The following is a 22,832-nucleotide window of genomic DNA, read 5'->3' as shown; positions in this document are numbered from 1 at the left end:
AGCTCAAATATACCCTTGAAGTATATTTCGGCTCAAATATATCCTTACCGTCAAACTATAGGGTCAAAAATGTCGTTCTCATTAGCAGAATCGGTTAAATGTCACTTAGATTCCATGTAGATGTCACATGGCATGCCACATAAGCCAATAAAGTTCCACTCATGTCACGTAAACTAATAAACTTACCTCTAATTTTACCCAATTTTCTCCATTTTCCGTAGAATTTAAAAACGATTTCACTGAAGAACATAGAATCCCTTTTCCTCATTTCTACCTACCCTTAATATATTGGAAATCTCCACAAATATATGACCCTAAAATTAGGCCAAAACACCATAATAGTTATATATTCATCAAACAAGATTTAGCCTTATCTAACAAAATTGACAAAAATCAATTCAACGGAAATGAGTGAAAATCATGTTCTAAAGTACAAATTTCCGACTAATTCATAGTGGAAAAACCTTCGTTTCTAGTAGTGTAATTAAGGATGATGATTTGCTGAACTAACCAGAGAGTAGTAAACTCCACAAGGCCTTTTAGCTAACAAAGAAGAGTGAGTCCCCTTCTCCACAACTTTGCCTTTGTCTAACACAACAACTGTATCACAATTTTGTATATTACTTAACCTATGTGCTACAACCACGCTTGTCCGCCCAACCATCACTCGTTCAACTGCCTCTTGTACTAATTTCTCCAATTGATCGTCCAATCCACTCGTTGCCTCGTCTAATAGCAACACCCTTGGATTTTTTAATATTGCACGAGCTATCGCGATTCTCTGTTTTTGGCCTCCTGTTAACTGCAGTCCCTTGTCCCCACACCATGTATCATATCCGTCTTTTAATGCTGAGATGAAACTATGGACATTTGCTGCCTTTGCGGCTTCAATTATCTCCGATTCATCCACTTCTTCTGATGCTAGCACTCCATACGCTATGTTTTCCCTTATGGTTCCGCGAAACAATGTTGGTTCTTGGCTTACAAGTGCTATGTGTTTCCTCAATGACTTCAAGTGGTATGATCTTATGTCACGTCCGTCTATTTTTACTACACCACTTAAAGGATCGTAGAATCTTTCTATTAGACCAATTATCGTGGACTTTCCCGAACCACTTTGTCCTACCAATGCTGTTGATTTTCCTGCATCAATTGTTATTGAGAACCCCTTGAAGATGATCACATTAGGCCTGGTAGGGTACGCGAAATCCACCTCACACATCTCGATATGGCCTGTTATTTTCTTTGGCTTGTAACCATCTGAATCCTCTGGCTCGATTAAGGAATATCGATCCAATGTTGCAAAGACTGAGCTGACAGCATTCGTACCTGTGGCGAGATCTTTAGTCATTGTTCCTAACTCTGCGATGACACCCAAATTGCAAAGTAAAAGCACCAAGATTTGGAATAGGGCTTGAGCTCCAATATAGCCTTCTACCATGAAATATCCACCAAACCAGAAAAAGAGAGCCCATGTACATGACTGGATACTGATGGTAGTGCCAAAAACAATTCCCCACAACCATGACTGTCGTATATTTTCGCGTAGAGGGCCTTCTTGGGCTTCTTTTAGCATTTGAAGAATTCGGCTTTGGGAGTTGAAGGCTGTTATAGTTTGTAGATTAGTAACTGCTTCAGCTGCTAATTTGCTGCTTTCTTCTTGAGACTTGATGGATTTTTCCAATAAAACCTTCCTGCAATCGATGCACAAAATGATGACAGCTTGAATCGCGATCATAACCAATCCCATTCTCCACGCAATAACTAGGCCAACTGTGCAAGCTATGGTCATCCCCGCAGTTGTTTGAATGAATAATGATATCCTGTCCCCAACCAAAGACCTCACCTGCACATGTTGTCATTACTTATTTCACGCTATATCACGTTATTTCCTTTTTAGTCTGATAAAAAAGAACGACCCTTTTATATAGTTGGTAACTCTATCAACTTCAATTTTTGTTCTGAAAATGGGCCTGATATAACCCTTAACTTCGTCATTTAGAGATGATACACCCATTGTTATAAAAGTTGCTCACATATACCTATTTGTATTACAATAAGGGTATATGTGAGCCCCTTTTAGAACGAGGGATATATCAGTTCTAAATCGCAAAGTTGAGGAGTATATCAGACTCTTTTTGCTTTTGTTTTTTCATCTGTAGTCAATGAAATGATGTTAGAGTCACAGAAATGTCATGAAATGATCTAAGACCACACGTTCGAGCTAAATGTGTATTATTCGGAAACAGTATATGATTAGTCAAAGACCGTCATATAAAATGAATATGGAAGAGTAGACATCGTACCACACTGGCATCATCGGTAAGTCTAGAGCATATTGCAGCAGTGGAATTCTGTTCCTTCTCATACCATCCAACTTCGAAAGTAAGCATCTTGGATAACATCCTCTCTCTGACCCTTTTAATCAATCGCTCTCCCATTACCGCAAAGTTATAATGCTGAAGTACATTGAGAAGAAGGGTAATAAATGCCATCCCCAGGAAAGCCAGAGTATACATCTTAGTCTTTCTCTTAATCTCGTCACGACTAGTCGAGTAAGACACTGATATCAATGCCCCCATCAGAAAAGCATATACTGGTACAACTCCACCTACTAAGATTGCTCCGATACATCCTAAAGTTGCTTGCTTCCATTCCGGCAAATTCATAGCCAAAAGCCTTTTAAATGATCCTTGCCCTGAAGTACTCGGAACTGAAGTATCACCGCGATTTGCAATTGAAGAAGATTGTCGTGAAGAGGCAATAGTTGATCCAGTAGGCTTTTCATTTTGTTGTAGACGGACTAAGGAAGCGTATAGTCCGTTTTGCTGATTTTTAATAAGCTCATCGTGTGATCCAATTTCCTTGACCTGTCCATTTTGGATAAAGGCGATAAAGTCAGCGTTACGAGTAGTGGAAAGGCGGCTTGCTACGATGATTGTGGTGCGGCCAGTGGAGGGCATTGTCTAGAGCTTCTTGCACCACTCTTTCTGATGCAGTGTCAAGTGCACTGGTTGCTTCATCTAGGAGGAGTATTTTTGGTGACCTGATGATGGCTCTTGCTATGGCTATTCTCTGTTTCTGTCCCTCAGACATTTGTATACCTTTCTCCCCCACCTGCATGTATGTTCTTCCAAACTATTATTTTTTTCAAAAGTGACCTGATCGTATAAATATTTTTGTTTTACACGATAGCGCATATAAGTAATAACTTAGTGATGTCCTAGGAATGATGGAATATAAATTGCAGCATATTCAAAAGTATTTACATAAACGTGTAATTTAACTTTAGTCATCTGACATCTATGCCTTCCAACTTTGAGTGTGTACACAAGTGGGCACACGCATCCTACATGACAATTCGTATGAGATACACGTCATTGAGGATGCATGTGTCTACTTGCGTATATTCAAAGTTATAGGGCATAGATAACAGCTGAAGCCAGGTTAAAGAGCATGTTCCATGAAAAACATTTTCTACCGAACACACTATATACTTTGAGAATATATAAGAGACATTTTACGAACATACCTTGGTGTTGTAACCCTGAGGCAATTTACATATGAAATCATGAGCATTAGATGCTTTTGCAGCCTCAATAACTTGTTCCATAGATGCATCCTCTTTGCCAAAAAGTATATTTTCTTTAATTGTGGTTGCAAAAAGTGCAGGCTCTTTGCTCACCAGACTCATCTGATACCTCAGCCACTTGGGCTGCAGCTTATTAATGACGACTCCATCGAGAAGAATCTCTCCAGATAGCGGAGCATAAAATCTCTGCAGCAATGCTATTACAGCGGATCCACTTCCTCCTACTAACGCCACTGTTTTCCCTCTCGGGATTTTTAGGCTAAAATCTATTAGTCCTATGCTTTTGCTCCCTGAGGGGTACGCGAATTTAATGTGTTTGAATTCTATTTCCCCTGTCATGTTATCCAATGCTTGTCCTTCCATGTTTTCTGAATCAATCTTTGGTACCATTTTTATTACTTCCATCACACGTTTATTAGCTGCTACTGCTTTTGCAAATTCCTTCATCTTTAAGAAACCAGAAGCCAAACTTCTGTTTGGAGGAAAAAAAAAACATGCAAGTGTAACATATGACGTCTTTTTAACTTGACATCATTTTACATTTATGTCCTTCAATTTTGGGTGGTGTGCACAAGTAAACTGAAACTTGTACAAAAGTTGAACAAGCAGATACATGAGTCCTACGTGATATAATACGCATAGGACAGTAAGTAGGATGAATATTGTCATGTAGGATGTCGCGTACAACGTGTATGTTTATTTGTTCAACTTTATACAAATTTAAATGTCTAGTACTTATGCACACTCAAAATTAGAGGGCATAAATATAAAATATTAAAACTAAATTAAAAGACACATATATTTATTATGCCTTTTTTACTCTATTAGTGTGTTTTAATAGAGTATAATATATGTCATACAAGTAAACTATTCTTTCCGTCTCAAAATATATGGTGGTTAGTTTTTAGTTTCAAAAATCCCTTTTTCTTTCTCAAATTTCGGTTCAGATTAAACTAACTCAAATAAAGTTGAACGGTGGAAGTATAAAGAAATTTCAGTAAAAATCATTACAAGAAAATAAGAAATTACTGACTGATAACATTTCCTAGTTAAACATCAAAAATCTCATGCTAATCTCATTTATTGATGGACTATACAAAGATTCAATCATCTATGAGTTATTAAGCAATAAATTCTAATTATAATAAAGGCATAATACATAAATGTGCACTTTAACTTAACCTCATTTCACATTTATGTCCTTTAACTTTGGGTATGCACAAGTACACAATTAAAAGTGTATAAACTTGAACAAGTAGATACATGAGCCCTACGTGACACAATACACGTAGGACACCACGTAGGATAAAAAATGACATGTAGGACATGTGTGTCGATTTGTTCAACTTTATACAAGTATTTACTAGTGCACCCCAAAGTTGAATGACATAAATATGATTTGAAATCAAGTTAAAAGACATATTTATGTATTATACCTATAATAAAAGGTATAATTACTAATCTGCCCTCACATGTCATGCAATAATATTGATAAAATATAAAAAAGAAAGGGTAGAGATAGTAACCTTCCACCCCAAAAAATTGCAAAGGTGACCATATAGACATTGCCACCATGAACTCCATTGTACATAACCAATATGCTACCATAATAAGACAAGAGAGCTCTAATTGCAAAGCCAGTGACAAAGCTATAACTTCCAAAGAACAATCCTTTAACTAAACTTTGCTTTACTCCCAATTCAACACATCCTTCAAGTGCAACACAATAATCTTCTATACTTTTTCTTTCTCCAACAAAAGAATACACTGTTCTAATAGAAGAAATCACTTGTTTCAAAATGTTTCCAGCTTTATCAGATTCATCCTTCACTTGTCTTGATATTCTCTCAAGAGCCCGTTGATAAATGATATTTGGTATTAACAACAATAATAATATTGAAGATATTACTAATACCAGCCTCCAAATCATCAAGAATCCTACCACGTATGCACCAATAAAAGTTGATATGTCCCTCAATAAAAGTGGTACCTATTTTCCAATATAGTCACAATTCAATATGAGAATTTTGTAGCAAAAGTTAGGTGGACGCAAGGGGTTCAGTTGAATGTCATTAGTATGAAAAATTAGCAAGATTTATAGAAATTATCGAATGTTATGATTCTAATACACAACCTTCGATAATATAACAAAGTGAAAATTAAATAAAGACACGTGACATCTGGATTCGAAATAATAGTTAAAAGCAAAAAAGTGCTTACCTTTTCACCAATGAAATCTTGAATTACTAGACAGTCATCAGAAACACTTGCCTTGAAGGCAACATCTTGTCTTAAAACTGATTTCAAGTATCTAATCCTTAGCCTTGAAGCTTTTCTCTTTGCTGTTCTTGTCCAACAAAAACCCTCTAAACAAAATACTAATAATCATAAATTGATCATAATATAACACAAATTTTTTTTAAAAAAAAATAAAAACCCTTACGTACGTATAAATTAAAATAATTAACATCGAATTTATTTATACTGGAAAGAGCTGATTAGACAAACCTAAAAAACACGCGATCCATTTTGCACAAACAATGTATATCAACAACATAACATTCTGCAAATAACCAAAACTATGATTATTAATCACTCCCATAACGTTATAGATGTGGAGTTTTTGACCAAAATGAGCTATTTTTAAAACCAATTCATCAAAATAATACGTTTTTAATTTTTTTTCACAAAACTAGTATAAACGTACTTCATGGTAACGTTTTAGGATATTTTAATTATAAAAATTTAACGGACAAAAAGTTAACGGGTTGGCGACGTTAAACGCATAAACGTAACTGTGAGTAACGTTTTAGGTGTAAAACGTTACTCAAGAGTACGTTTTTGGAGAATCCAATCACGGGCCATTGACACCAATCCTGCAAAGGCGGAGTCAAATCATTCAACTGTAAAACGTTACTATGAGTAACGTTTTACACCTAAAATGTTACTTTGACTCCCGTTTCTTAGATTTGATTGATTGATAGTTGAAGGAATGGGGACGGATAAAATTATTATTATTATTATTAAAACAAAATAATAATAATAATAATAATAATAATAATATTAATTTGGAAAACATAAAACGCCAGCTTTTAAAATTATTATTATTATTATTATTATTATTATTATTATTATTATTATTATTATTTTGTTTTAATAATAATAATAATAATTTTATCCTCCGTCCCCATTCCTTCAACTATCAATCAATCAAATCTAAGAAACGGGAGTCAAAGTAACATTTTAGTGTAAAACGTTACGCATAGTAACGTTTTACAGTTGAATGATTTGACTCTGCCTTTGCAGGATTGGAGTCAGTGGCCCGTGATTGGATTCTCCAAAAACGTACTCTTGAGTAACGTTTTACACCTAAAACGTTACTCACAGTTACGTTTATGCGTTTAACGTTGCCAACCCGTTAACTTTTTGTCCGTTGAATTTTTATAATGAAAATATCCTAAAACGTTACCATGAAGTACGTTTATACTAGTTTTGTGAAAAAAATTAAAAATGTATTATTTTGGTGAATTGGTTTTAAAAATAGCTCATTTTGGTCAAAAACTCTATAGATGTGCGTTCAAGTCTTACTGTTTACTTACCTCGTTAATATTGTGCATAAAATTAAGGTCATTTGAAGTGTCTGCACCACCAATAATGTTCATGAGTTTGATGGTGACTATTATCGTGATCGAAAAGCAAAAACCATTGCCAATTGCTCCAAGAAAACCTAGAGTGATCAACAAGATATCAATTCCATCGACATTCATGAAAATCATTTTTCACTTACCCTAATGTGTTATTGTATATGATATTAAACACTAATGTCTATATTTAAGAGTGAATATTATTAGTTTGAACAAGACTTTGTAGTTTTCAATATATAACATTAGGTTTTTTTTTTGACAATATCTAAACAAATAATAAATTAATTTAAGAAAATGAAAAATAGGTTAAGATAAATTTAATCAACTAATTAACAATATATTTTCCTTAATTATAGTGTTTTGTAAATGTAGGAATCCTAATTTTCTCTCAATTAGTTAGTTAGTATTTTGGTTGTTATCAATCTTCATCTTTTCTTAGTGTTAGAGTTTTATCGTGATTTTTTAATTTTTTCTGATATTTGGTTTATTATGAGTAGAAAAGGGTTTTAGTGATTTTTTTTTATATATTTGGTTTATTATGACTAGGATAGGGTTTTAGGACTCTATTTGTTCCTTTTAAGACAACACAATAGCTTTCGCAATGTAATATTATGTCTTTAGTATAAGTAAATGTCAGGTTATATAGTGTTTATTCAGATTCTATGTGACTACGTGTAATTTTTACTGCTTTGAAAATTATTTTTGTTGATATGATTATTTTAGTTTTTTTTATTTGAAAATTACTTTTTTCAAAAAATAAATTGAAATTAAGCATTTTTATTTCTAGAATCTTTTTTTTTTTTTGGAATATGGATCTTTTTGTAATTTTATTTAGATGAATAATTTCGGTTTGATAATACTGCGTCATTTACAATTAGCATTTTTTGATGTATACGAATTTTATAAATCTAAAATATAAAACTAAATCTCTATAATAAATTAATTTTACCAGTTTTGTGTATAATCTTCCTATTGAATGGAATGAGTATACCTTGTAACATATTATTTCACGCAATAAATTCAAAAAGAAATATCATTTATTGTATACAAAAATGAGTGTAACTTAATTTTATACTTAACTTTAAACTAATATTATTGAAATCAATTTATATACCACTTTTACACATTAAATAACAAGATTATTGAAATTAATTTATATACCAATTATATACATTAAATAACAACATTTTTTGGTACCTTAATGCATGTAGTTTTTATTTGATGTCAATTTTGATATTAGATTAACGTTAATTTTCATGACATGTCACTAAAGTGTGCGTATGCAATTGATATTAAAACTTGTATGAAAAAAATAATCTTATTAAACCAATCGGTTTACTATGAAAACGGTATACAATTTGCTAATACTTATTAAATTTGCTAACTTTGGTGAACTAAATTAAGGTCTCATTTGTTTGCACTTAGTAGGGGTCTAAATTTTAATAATTCAAATTCACTCATTAAATGTGTTTGTTTTTAATTATTTAATCTTAATTATTCAGATCTAGTTCATTAAGTTCGTTTATTTTATTTTGTTACAAGTCTTTTAATGGATCTGAATATATTTAAATGAATCAGATGTGTAACACACTCTTAACACCATTCGGAATCAAACATAAGATTTCTATCTTAATTCAACTACATCACAACAACTCATAAAAATTATTTTCTTATTTAATTAATGTTAATTACATGATTTACCATTATAATTTTTTTTATTCTTATTAATTTAATATACGTCTTTTACTTTCATAAATTAATGAATATATTTAAATTGATAAGCACTCCCATGATATAATATTTAGCACGGTTTCAAAAAATCAAAAAAATATTAGTTATTTGATCGATAACAATAATAAATGTCTATTATAAAATAAAATATTTTCCTAAACAACATATTTACTACTCTATATAAACTATTTTACATTGCATTATATTAGACATTCCCTCAAACTCTCTCTAATCTTTCTTAACTCCTATTAATGGAGTTTCTCAACACTTGACTGCTACATCAAACCGTGTATTCACCATGCACAGAAAATGTTGCAAAGCAGTAATAGTATCTGATTTAGTGTGCATTAAGAAAATCCAGGTGTATCTTGACATATCATCCACTAAGGTTCCAACTGCACAACTTCTATGAGAGCTTTGTTCACATGCAGGATGTGTAGAAGCTGAAAACTCAGTGTTGAACAGATAAAGGACTTGATCTTCTCTACCAATCCCCAGGACCCTCCCATTGAAGAAATCCTGAAAGATACAAAAATCAGGAAAAAAATACCACAGCACAACCTAGTTGCTTTGTTAGTTGTGAGACAGATAGAAGATTGTACTTAAACTATGGTATAAACAACACATCCTTCACCGTTTTATCCTTAAGTAGTATAGATTCACCAACATGAGTAATAGGAACTTGATCACCAGTAGGTAAGTTTACATTCATTTGTCTTTTATCACCAAGATCTGTAGACTGACTTATCAAACTTAGATTGTGGACCATGTGATTTGATGCACCAGTGTCAATGATCCAATTAGCATTTACCACATCAGTCATAAGAGCTATATGAATACCTGAAGTACTGGTTGTAGCAACATTAACTGAATAATCAACTTCCTTTCCTTTGCTCAACATTTGCAGAATCTGATTATACTACTCATGTGTAAACATTGACATGCCCTGTGTACCTGCTGGAGTGTTAGTAGAGGAACTATATGATCTAGCATTAGAGCTTACAGAGGAGTCATTATGACTAGCAGCTGTAGTAGCATTTGCATTAGAATGAGATGTGTCTCATTTCTTCTTAGGATAACCATGAAGCTTGCCACAAGCATCCTTAGTGTGTCCCTTATAATGACAAAGTTCACAGTAGATTGGAGGTCTACCAGATGTAGGATTACTGTTTCTTCCATCACTATAAATGTTTCTCCCATCAACATAGTTGTTCCTGTTCCTGTAACTACCACCAGAAGGACCTCCACCTGATCCTGAAGCATTACCATTGTTATAGTATCCCCAGCATTAGAAGAGGTGCCAAAAGACATTCGATACTCATAAGAGCTGTCTCTGATAGAATTACCATTCATTCTTTGCCTTTCAACATTTATTATCATGGCATAGGCCTGATTAACAGTAGGAATAGGAACTTGCATCAACACCTGACTTTTAGAATGCACATAGGACTCATTTAAGCCCATAAGAAATTGCCATAGTTTCTGAAACTGGAAATGCTCAGTATATTGTTTCGACTCAGGACAAGCACATGAGGGATGGGGAATTAGAGTTTCAACTTCATCCCATAGCTCTCTAAGTCTCGAAAAGTAATTAGACACAGAAGCAGTTCCTTGAGACAAGGTAACTATTTCTTTATGAAGATAGAAAGCTCTCGAAGCATTGACCTTATCGAACCTTTCACGAAGATCCTCCCACACTGTATGAGCATCAGATCCATAGATGACAGTACTCACTAGGCTCTTAGAAACAGTGTTCATAATCCACCCTAGAACAATGGCATTACATCTGTCCCACACAGGATGCAGAGAAGCTGGATACATATCCTTTCTACATGTTCCTAACAGAAAACTTAACTTGTTTTTACCAGTTAACACTAGTTTCAAAGACTTACTCCATAGAGAGTAATTTTCAGAACCTAGAAGCTGAATTGAGATTAGAACAGAACCTTGAGTGTCCGATGCATGAATGAAGAAAGGATGATTATGATCTACCAAAACTTGATGCTGAACTTCAATAGTTGCATCACCAACAATCGACATGACTAAACCAGTAATTTGAAACTTCAATTGCAACTGAGATCTGATCAACTGTTAATGCTACTGCAAAACTTCAATCAAGCAGCAATAGAACTGAATTTGTTAACTGTCAAGTAGATGAGTTGTTCAAAGTCAATGGCATTATACATCAAACCTCATGTGTTTACACTCCTTAACAAAATGGAGTGGTTGAGAGAAAACATATGTCCATTCGATATTTCGGTTCGGTTTTGGTTTTTTTCTTTCGATTTTCAATTCTTGTAAATTGTAAACCAAATACCAAACTGAAATATTTTGGTTCGGTTCGGTTTTTGTTATTTCGGTTCGGTTTTTTTATTTCAGTTTTAAATGAGTCGCCGATTGAAGACGAAGTCGCTGCAGGCTGCTGCTGCTGGCGCCTGGCGGGCTGCTGCTGCTGCTGCCTGAAAGAGGAATAGGGAGAAGAGGAAGATGAAAGAGGAAGAGGAAGAGGAAGAAGAGGAATAGGGTTTCACATACTTTTTTCTTTTTTTTAGAAGATTATTTAATATTAATGATTATTAATTAATATAATATAAATTATAGTATAATATTTTGATTTAAACCGAAATATCAAAAACCAAAATAATACGTACCGAAAACCGAATCGAAATAACGAAAAATACAAAAAAGTAAGCTGAATACAGAAACGAAAACCGAAATACCGAAACCAAAATTCTGAAAAAATTCGATTCGTTTCGGTGTTTTGATTTTCTGGTGTTTATGCCCATCCCTGTTTTTGTGTGACCACTGCCATCTATACTCTTAATAGATTACCTTCTTTGTGTTAAAAGGATGCTCTTCATTTGAAAAGTTATTTGGTCATCCTCCATATGTTCATCATTTTAGAGTATTTGGTAGCTTGTGTTATGCTACAAATCCTAAGTCTCTTGATAAATTTGCACCTAGAGCTATTCCTGCTGTTCACATGGGTTACTCTTCTTCTAAAAGGGGCTATGTGTTATATTCCTTAAGTTCGAAATCATTTTTTGTGAGTCGAGACACTGTATTTAAAGAGTCAGTCTTTCCTTTCAGAGATCTTCAATCTGAATATGCTCCCTTATTTCCTCCTCTTCTTGATATTTTTTTTGCTGATACAACCTTCTCTATCTCATTATCTCCTCAATCTTCTTCTATATCATTCAAGTCTAGTTCCTCTTCTATAGTCCCACCTGGTGATTTCACATATCTAGAATCATCTCCTCCAGTTCAACCAAGGAAATCCTTTAGAATTTCCAAACCTCCAGTATGGTTAGACTCTATGTCACTCCTAGTGCTAAATCTGCCTGCTTGTATCCAATATCACAGTATATATCATATTCTAAGTGGTCCACCCCTTACAAAACTTCTCTTGCAGGCTATTCTTTCATTATTGAACCTAATACTTATCTGGAGGCATGTCAAGATCCTTAATGGATTGAGGCTATGAGAACTAAAATTACTGCACTAGAGACCAATGCAACATGATCTCTTGTTCCTCTTCCTGCTAATAAGGTTCCTATGGGGTGTAAGTGGGTTTTCAAAGTCAAATATCATGCATCTAGAGAGGTTGAGAGGTATAAGGCTCGACTGGTAGCTAAGGGGTATAGTCAACAAGAAGGTCTTGATTACATTGAGACCTTTTCTCCTGTGGCAAAGATGGTTACTGTCATATCTGTGGTGGTTTTAACTGCTTCTTATGGCTGGTTTTTATTTCAAATGGATGTGCACAATGCTTTTTTTGAGGGTGATCTTAATGAGGAAGTCTACATGCATGTTCCTGAGGGTTTTGCAAACCAAGGGGAGAAACAACATATGGTTTGCAAACTCCACAAGTCCTTGTATGGACTAAAACAAGCGCCAAGACAGTGGAATCTGAAACTGACCAAGGCATTGATTGATATGGGAATCGTACAATCTCACAATGATTATTCTTTGCTTACACAGAAAATAGGTATAGACATTATTGTCATTCTTGTATACGTTGATGATATTCTCATTACTGGAAGTAGTTTGCATCTCATACAACAAACAAGAAAAAATTTGCAACATAAGTTCAAAATGAAGGATCTTGGAGAGTTGAAATACTTTCTTAGAATTGAATTTTCTAGGACAGCAGATGAGATTCTTATGAATCAAAGGAAGTAAGCACTTGGACTAGTATCTGAACTGAGACTAGCAGGATGTAAGCCTGCATCTACTCCCTTAGAGTCCAATCATAAGCTAATTTCTACTATATTTGATGATACACGGGAAGTAAGAATGATACAGATGATCGGGTTCTTGATGATTATGGGAAATACTAGAGTTTAGTAGCAAGACTCTTATATCTAACAATTACAAGTCCTGACATAGCCTTTGTTGTTCAGGTGCTTAGCCAATATATGTATTCTCCAAAACAGTCTCATATGGAAGCAACACTTAGAGTGGTAAGATATGTAAAAGGGTCAGCAGGTCTTGGATTGTTTATGCCAAGTACTAAAGTATCATCTTTGGTAGCCTATTGTGACTCAGATTGGGGAGCTTGTGTTGAAATCAGGAGATCAGTGACTGGATATATAGTAAAGTTGGCAATGCAATTGTGTCATGGAAATCAAAGAAGCAAAGCACAGTTTCAAGAAATTCTGCAGAGGAAGAATTCAGAAGCGTGGCATCTACAATAGCTAAGATTATATGGTTGATAGGTTTATTAAAGGATGTAGGAGTACAAGCCAAGTTACCTGTGAGATTGTTTTGTGACAGCAAAGCTGCCATTCAAATAGCAGCACATCCAATTTTTCATGAGAGAACAAAACACTTTGACATAGATTGTCGCTTTGTAAGGGAGAAGATACTAGAAGGACTAATTCAAACTCAACATATTGGAACAAAAGAACAACAAGCAGATCTTCTGATAAAGGGTTATGCAAGCCTCAACATGATGTACTGATTGACAGGCTTGGAATGAAAAACATATTTTTCAATTCTTAGCTTGAGGGAAAGTGTCGAGAAATAGTTAATTAACCATATGCTAGACTTAGAGTTGGTTAGTTATATGGAATTAGTTAGAAGAGCTTAGTTAGTTAGGATTTACAGCTGTCAAAGATTCTTTTTCTATACTTGAATATATGTGTGTAATCAGCATGTACAGATATAGATTGAATAAATAAGAATTGGTTCATTCCCTCAAACTCTCTCTAAGCTTTCTTAACTCCCATTAATGGAGTTTCTCAACATTTAAATCTTCATGCACATCTTAAAATTCAGATGTATATCAAAATTCAGATATCTTAATCTTAATAGGAACAAATGAGGCCTTAGTATCGTGTTCTTTACTGGCGGTTGTGAATCTTGTTAATAAATACTTTTAAAATATGTAAATAATATAGAATTCAAGTTTTATTTGATATTTTGAATCAAATTTAGAACGGTTTGTATCGACATTTTATTCACTAAATATTTTTTTATTCTAACCGATAATTATCAATTTCAGCTTATAGTTTACATACCAATAAAATATTTATACACACTAGATTAAACTTACTAATGTATACCAATTTCTATACATTTTTATATATTAATAAAAATTATAATAATTCACTAATTTATTGAAGTATCAAATTTCATACCTAGTTTATATATATACATAATAAACTTATAGGTTGCTTACTGGACATAGTCTCCTCTTGAAATATTCATTCCTTCTCGAATACATATCTCTCATTAAGTAATGTATCGCTTGCAATGTATCAGATATCCACAAAATGTATGCGAGAGCAATTGAACATCCAAAATTTGTAAATAAGATAACTTTAAAAGTACGATGTAACGTACACCCAAATATATGAGATTTTTATACTCTATACTATTTATATTGGAACTTTTACCTCAAATAACGTGTATGTGTTATAAAATAATATATTGTAGATGTCCACTATACAAAATGGTTACTACATTACTTTCCTCGATTATGAAGATAATCCATTACACCAAGAAGTTACTACATTACTTCCTTCCATTATGAAGATAACCTCCACCTTTATGATAATTATTCTTGTAACCTTTCACCTCCATAACCTCCTTCTTTATATTCATGTTTAATGTCATGTTTATAATTAACCTTTTGTATGCCTCTATGTTACTCTATAAATAGAGGCATAAGGATTCCTATTGGATACACTTGAAGATTTGATGAATAAGAAATGCTTTCATCTTTTGTCTCCCTATTTCTATTGCTTTATCTTTTATATTCCTTGTCTTATTTTACTTTAGTTTTACAACACGTTATCAACACGAGTTGCTCATTCTCCGTCAAGAATAATGATAGGTATTTCTTGATTTTCTTATGAATTACCCTAATATTTCTTCATGCAAGGTATACTTCATATTTTATATATTATTTGTACTAACAAAGTTTATTTTGTGATTATTTGATAATGGTTAGTAAATTATGATAATCTTTACAACAATATTGTGAGGTACAATGTTTTAATTTATTTTACTTGCGATTTATGATTCTAACATGTTATTCTAATTAATAGTTTTTTTTTCAATTTTATTCAATTTAAGTCAAATTAAGATTATATTTATGATATTTAATATTTATCATTTTTGGTAATGTATTTGGTTTATAAGACATTGATTGAGGGTAAGACGGTGAATTCAGGTTTCACCGCACCAAGTTGGTAAGACTTCGAGTAAAGTCTCGGTTCACCAAGATAATAGGAAGTTGGGTTTAAGTCCCATCAATTTATGACCAAATGCGATTTTTATATGGGTAAGACATTGGGTTTAAGTCCTAATGCACTATAATGATGATATGATGATGACTAACATAAAATTGTATACTTTTGACTGAAAGTCATGAAATTTACCCAATTAATTTGCTCCATTCTCTTATGTGAATGTGGTAGCAGTGCATAATATGTCTGAAAAATGACAAGTGGTTGAATGTATGATATGAATATGGTAAAATATTAATAGCCATCATTGTGATAATGAAAAGGAAGAACATTATGAGTTCTTAAGATAATCCTTCAAATGTGAAGGTAATTTTTATCCATCAAAGTGGTATGAGAAGTTATTGGACACATTGTTGTTGGTGCAACCCAAATTTAAATTTTTTTGTAAATCCTCCATCAAATAAAAGAGTACAAAGTGATAGTACATTTGATCATTTAAAGTGATGTTGAGGTAAGTCACATAAATTTGATATGTAAATGTGAAAGTATGACAACGAATTTCTAATAGAAACTTATGGAGTATGTTCAAATGGTTATGGTCCATTTTTTAAAGAAAATGTGACTTGTGTTCTTATGGATAAGAACACGTCCATGAATTGTTGGATAAATGTCATATCTCACCTCTACAGGAGGTTTGAGATATTGAAAAGAAGTATTTTGACATAAATGATCATTTAGTCATATACTTTAAGTAATACATAAATATTGTGATATGTTAAATTATGAACTATTGAAGGACAAAGAAAAGAAATAATTCTTTCCTATAAAGGTTGTGGCTATGAAAAAAAAAAGTCATTGGTTGTCAAGAAATAAGTCTTGCATGTGATAATTTAACCATGACAATAATAATAATAATTTTCTCTAGATAGTCACCATAATAATGACGTTGTGAAATTTATGGTAGTATACAAAATTAGTTGAGAGTTCCGAAAGGACTAATTTGTTACTATCCGGAGGGATGAAATTGTTCATTATATTAGGGTTGTAGTGAGTCTCAAAAGAAACTTTTAAGTTTCAGAAGAATTTAAAAGAAAAATATTATATTGAGAAAATAAACTATGGGAAGATATAATATCTTCAAATTACTACAACAAAAGTGGGTTGTAAATATTTATGTATAAGATTATCCATTTTTCCCCTTTTGTTTGTTGTATACATACATGGGCATGCTGATGGAATCACATGCAAAAGTAAACTAGAAGTTTACTAGAATAAATATCAGTTGGCACAATTGGTTGGCCATTTCGATTCAAATGTGATGCAAAAGATATTGAAAATTCATGTGGCTATATGTTGAAGAAATAAAAGATTCTTCAAGAATTCTCTTTTGTAGCTTCTTCTCGTGATACAATAGTCATAGTACCAGCTAAGGGTGAGATTGTATCCCCTAAAATTATTTGGAACATATAAAAAGGTGAATATGGGCCGGTTCACCTGCCATGTGGACCGTTTACTATTGTGGTTTAATAAATGCATCCATGATGTGGTCACATGTGCATTTGTATCAACTTACAAATTGATTTCTGTAAGGTTGTTTGCTCGAATTATTAAACTATAAAGAGCACAATTTCAAACTATAAAATCATGTTAATAATACTGGTTGGTTTAGAAAAAATTGTATACCTCAAATTATTGCTAGACCATTGATTATGAGAACAAATCTCTCAAATAAAATTTGGTATGAGATGAGTTTATTTAATATGTATGCATCAAGCCAACAAGGTTCTCCCAACACAATTGGTTTAGGGTCAGAAACCAAATAATTTTCATCTTAAAATTTGACATGTGCACATATGATTTTAATGCTCCACCATGCACAAAGATGAATCCCCAATCGAAGTCGAGGGTAAATGTTAGATTTCCTAATATTAGGGGGAGATATGTGTAGCAGTTGAAAATTATGTATGAGGTGAATTATCTAGATCCTCATTAAAAATTATGTGAACTTGAAGTTCAAGAGATAATTCATTTACAAAATGTTGCAAGTAATTTGCCAGATGTATTTGCTGACCCAATATTCTAATTAAGCTGCAAACGCTCTAATAAATAGTCCTTAAAGGACAAAGTCTATGGTACGCCAAAAACGTGATAAACCTATCGATTCTAAATGTAAAACTCCTCAGAAAGGAGAGAAGCAAATTATCGAAATGGTCATTGATAATGAGATAAGTGCTTTGAAAGAGCACTATGATATAACATTTCATAAAACCTTGGCAAAGGTTCAGGTACATGAAAATGATGAAAAATGAAAAGATCTCGATAAGTTATGTTGTATTGGAATCGATGTCAAAATGACCGTCGATGGTATATTTGATATGAAGTAACACCCAATGCTATAAATGGTTACGAGGATCTTAAATTTGAAATTGTCATATATTGTGAATACATAAATGATTAGCCAAATAAAATGCACTATTCATGTATATTTTATTTCACTTAGAGAAGTGATGTTTTTAAACTTATAGTTCATAGATCAAAATATATGTCAGTGGGGTACAAATGAATCATTTTGCGAAAGTATAACTGTAAGATATAAAGTACGGTTTGTGCCTCGGGGCATAAAGATTTTTTGCAAAAATCCTGACATTATTAAATGGAGATATATTCTCTAGTGGTGGATACAATAAGACTTGTTTCAGTCTGGCAATAGATGAAATACTTGAATATGCATAATGATTGATTATTACATCTAACTAGACAATGAAGGTTATATGGAAATTCTTGAAGGATTTAAAAGGTCTTAAAGCAATTCCATTGAGTACCCAATGGTTTTGAGATTGCTTAACACAAAGAAAAAATCTTTTCAACCTCATGAAAATGATTTAAAATGTCATGTATTAGTGCAATTGGTGCACTTACAAATTGTTGGTTATGCAAATGCTAGAAGATGTGTGATTTTCTTTGAAAAGAAAAGATGAGCTTCAATAAAATTAAAAGGATCAATTATTTAGATGCAAAATATTTATTTGATCCCCGCGTACAGCTCAATCACAAATGAATTATTTATTTACATATGAAAGTACAACAATATCTTGGAGCTTAAAGAATCAAATATTGATAACCACTTCTTCAAATCATGCAGAAATACTATTGATCTATGAAGTAAGTCTAGAGTGTGTTTAGTTGGAATCATGATTATTCATATTCAACCAATATGTGATTTTCCTTTGGCAAAGGATATAAAAACCACTATATACGAAAATAATATTGAAGGGGGAATATAATCAAATGAGATCAAACAAAGCATATTTCACCAAATATATTTTTTTCACACGTGATCTTCAACAAAATGGTGAGATTGCCGTTCAAAGACTCATTCAAGTAATAATCTTGTAAACTTATTCACTAAAGATTACCAACATCAATATTTGAGAAGTTGTGATGCAAGAATGGAATGCACTGTTTTCGATATATCAAGTAAAGTTTTTATCAGGGGAGAAAAATACATGTTGTACTCTTTTCTTTAATCATGGTTTTGTCCCAATTTAGTTTTCCTGGTAAGTATTTTAACGAGGCAACATTCAAAGCGTATTAAAAGATATGTGTACTCTTTTTCCTTCACTAGAATTTTTTCCCACAAGGTTTTTTCCTAGTAAGATTTTTATGAGGCAACATTTAAAGCATATTAAAAGATATGTGTACTCTTTTTCCTTCACTAGGATTTTTTCCCACAGGGTTTTTTCCTAGTAAGATTTTTAACGAGGCAACATTCAAAGCGTATTAAAAGATATGTGTACTCTTTTTCCTTCACTAGGATTTTTTCCTACAGGGTTTTTTCCTAGTAAGATTTTAACGAGGCCTATTATCTATGGACATCCAAGGGGGAGTGTTATAAAATAATATATTGTGGATGTCCACTACACAAAATGGTTACTACATTACTTCCCTCCATTATGAAGATAATTCACTACACCAAGAAGTTACTACATCATTTCCCTCCATTATGAATATAACCTCCACCTTTTATGATAATTATTCTTGTAACTTTTCATCTCCATAACCTCCTTCTTTTTATTCATGTTTATGACTAACCTTTTGTATGCTCTATGTTACTCTATAAATAGAGGCATAAGGATTCCTATTGGATACACTTGAAGATTTGATGAATACTTTGATGAATAAGAAATGCTCTGATCTTTTGTCTTCCTATTTCTATTGTTTTATCTTTTATATTTCTTGTCTTATTTTACTTTAATTTTACAACAGTATGGATTTATTGCTAAATATTAATTGGACCTTGTGTTTTGGGATTTGTTAGGAATAAGAATATATACATGTGAATGTGGCACACGTATGAGGAACGTTTAGTATGATTAAAAGAGGCATAAATAGTTCAATTTTATTTATTTAGTTTAAAAAATTTAAAAATAATTTATTATTTTATATCTATTTTATCTTATACATTAATGAATAGGTAAATACTATTAACTTTTTAATATTTAGATAACTTATAATTAATAGAAATAATATAACAATGTTACCTTCTTCTTCTTCTTTTGTTTCTTAAAATGTGTAAGTCAAACAAATCTATAAAATATATTAAAATTAGAAAAATAACTTCTCTAATAAAAACATCGAAAACAAGTTTCATAATAGCACTCCAAAGCAATTGTCTCCTTCTCATACCTTCACCATCCCACCAACCCCAAATTATCCTCACCCTCTAACAATCATTTGTCGATACAGTGTTTGCTAGATTATATATAAAATACTCGTAGGGTAATATTCTTTTTTTATACTTAACAAACATTAAATACTTATTTTTCAACGAAATATTTTTAATGAAAAATATTTTCTTTCATATGTACCAAGGACACCCTAATCTTAAGGGTTAATTACTCCAACCACCCTTACAATATGACTAGTACTGTAATAAAATAAAATCAATATAACATTAAGTATTAATTTCATAATTTTTTGTAGAAGAAAAGCAATCTGATTAAACGTTTATTAAATTAATCAGGTCTTTAATTTCAATACAACTAGACATGATTCTCTCAGCTATTAAATGGCAAAATCAACATATCATTAAAGATTGATTTCTTAACTACTTTAAAGGTCTCCACAAGCAGCAAAAGCTTCTAATTGAATAAATGAATTGGCAAATGATATATCAAAAGTCAAGTGGATCTCTTGCAAATTAGGCGAGTATATTTAAAGTTGGAGTGTTATATACTTGTTCACTGAGATTAAATTTGAGTGTTTGTTTATGTATTATGCTTTATAGTACTATACTAGTTTCTGCGAATGTGAATCACACTGTACCCCAATGAGGGAGCAAAAAATTTCATCAAGGATGTTCAAACTTTAAAAGAGTGAATATTTTTTAACGAAGTGACTATACAATTTTTTTTTAACTGATAAATGGGTGCATCCAAATTTAAAATTAAATTACATATCATCTAACTAAATCATATTAAGACTTAAATTATAAAACTATCAATGGTATAAATCAAAATTAACATAGAAAAGTTAAGAAAAATAATTTTAGGTACTAGTATAATACACTCCCTCTAGTTCATATATTAAGTGAATTCTTGATGCATATTAATCTATATTAATATAATTATCTTTGTTTACCAAAAAAAAAAAAAGTAAATCGTTGAGACTCTTTCAATAATTTAAAATAGGTATATTCTTTTATAGTTCAAGAGAATTGTTATCTTCATATTTACCCTTTTTTCAGTTAGATTCTTATGTATTTTACATTTTCTAAAAGAATAATTTAGAAAATAATCAAAAGAATAATAGTGGAAAGTGACTTTTAAGTTTATCTTTAAATATAATTTCATAGGATGGTGTTAATCTCACGATTTACTAATATAGATGGAAAATATGAAGAAACAATAAAATCTTAATTCTTAGGTTAATAAATCCATTGAATGAAGCGTGATTAAATTTAAGGCTAGAAATAGAAAGATTCGGGGCATCTTCTTTTGAGGTAACTATCGCATAACCTCTTAGACTGTCTTATCTGACTTTGAGCTTTTCGCTTCTCGCTTCTCAGTGTTGACAAAATCAAAGGTACGAACTGTGGTTTAAGGTATGAAAAAATTATTTCTGTCTCCTCACTCTAATTCTGTTTCTTTCCAATTTTAAAAAAAGAATTTGCTAAAGCATGCTTACCGGAGGGCCACATAATAAAAGACACATTTTATTTATATACACGATATAATTTTTTGATAAAGAATGTTTAACTGATCATCCTTCACCGGCTGTAGCTACGCCCCTGTGTACCACATTTATTGTATAAATATTTTAAATAATAGAAATTATTCATAGTAGATTTGAAGGGGGAAATACAAGTTTAAACTGATGAATGGTGAGCTTAGTTGACCAACTTAATTGTCGAGCATAAAATGATTATATATTATTTGAATAATTAAATTTAGTTGTAAAATTGTAATTATATTCAATTTTATTTTTTAACTACATATAGTTTATATGTAAATATAAGTGACGTCTGCTAGCTACAAATACTTTACATCTAGTAGTTTTTTTATGGTGTATCATTAAGAAATTGTAGCCTTTTTTTTTTGCAGAAATGATTATCTGTCTGTCTATAAGCAAAGTTGAAATTAATTCTCAGTGTGCATACTAACTTTTCAGTAAGATTTTTCAGGAATATCTAAGAGAAAAGGTTGAATGTAATCAAAGTCATTCTAGTTTCAATTTATTTTTCAAGAAATCGATTAAAAGAAGTAAAAAGAAATTACTTTATAAATACTTTAAAATCTTGTCTTTTAAGGTCCGACAAGTCTACACCTCAACAAGGCTTGAAGCAAGGTGTATTTATAGACATTTAAATTTTATTAGTTAAATTCATATGATTAAATCTTAAGCTCAAGATATGTCGATCTAATCAAATTATTGATTGATAAAGTTAAATTAATGTTTAAATTAAAATTATATGACTTAAATATCAATTACATTTGGATTAGTCTGTTATCATTATTTTATTTTTAAAAAAAACCATGTTAATAAGATAGACAAAAGTTACAAGAGTCAGAGACGAAAAGAGCATTTATAATGGAGTGATTATTCCGAAGAGATCTTGTCAAAGACTAAGAGTTTTGGCACGTTGAAGTGCTATAAACCTTCATAAACATA

General features: G+C 31.8%; 1 protein-coding gene across 1 annotated transcript; it reads right to left on the bottom strand.

Moving 5' to 3' along the window:
• Positions 1 to 349: 349 nt before the first annotated feature.
• LOC107006452 (ABC transporter B family member 15-like) lies at positions 350 to 9,868 on the bottom strand. The gene is given in 8 exon segments (XM_027913814.1): positions 350 to 1,846; positions 2,307 to 2,957; positions 2,959 to 3,117; positions 3,533 to 4,108; positions 5,148 to 5,582; positions 5,813 to 5,939; positions 9,254 to 9,486; positions 9,602 to 9,868. Coding segments are annotated over 8 exon segments (3,810 nt in total). The 3' UTR covers positions 350 to 484.
• Positions 9,869 to 22,832: the final 12,964 nt, after the last annotated feature.

Source organism: Solanum pennellii, chromosome 12 (assembly GCF_001406875.1).
Source record: "Solanum pennellii chromosome 12, SPENNV200".
Classification (NCBI taxonomy): Eukaryota; Viridiplantae; Streptophyta; class Magnoliopsida; order Solanales; family Solanaceae; genus Solanum; species Solanum pennellii.
The sequence above is the reverse complement of the archived record's forward strand: the minus strand, read 5'-3'. Positions and strand labels throughout refer to the sequence as shown.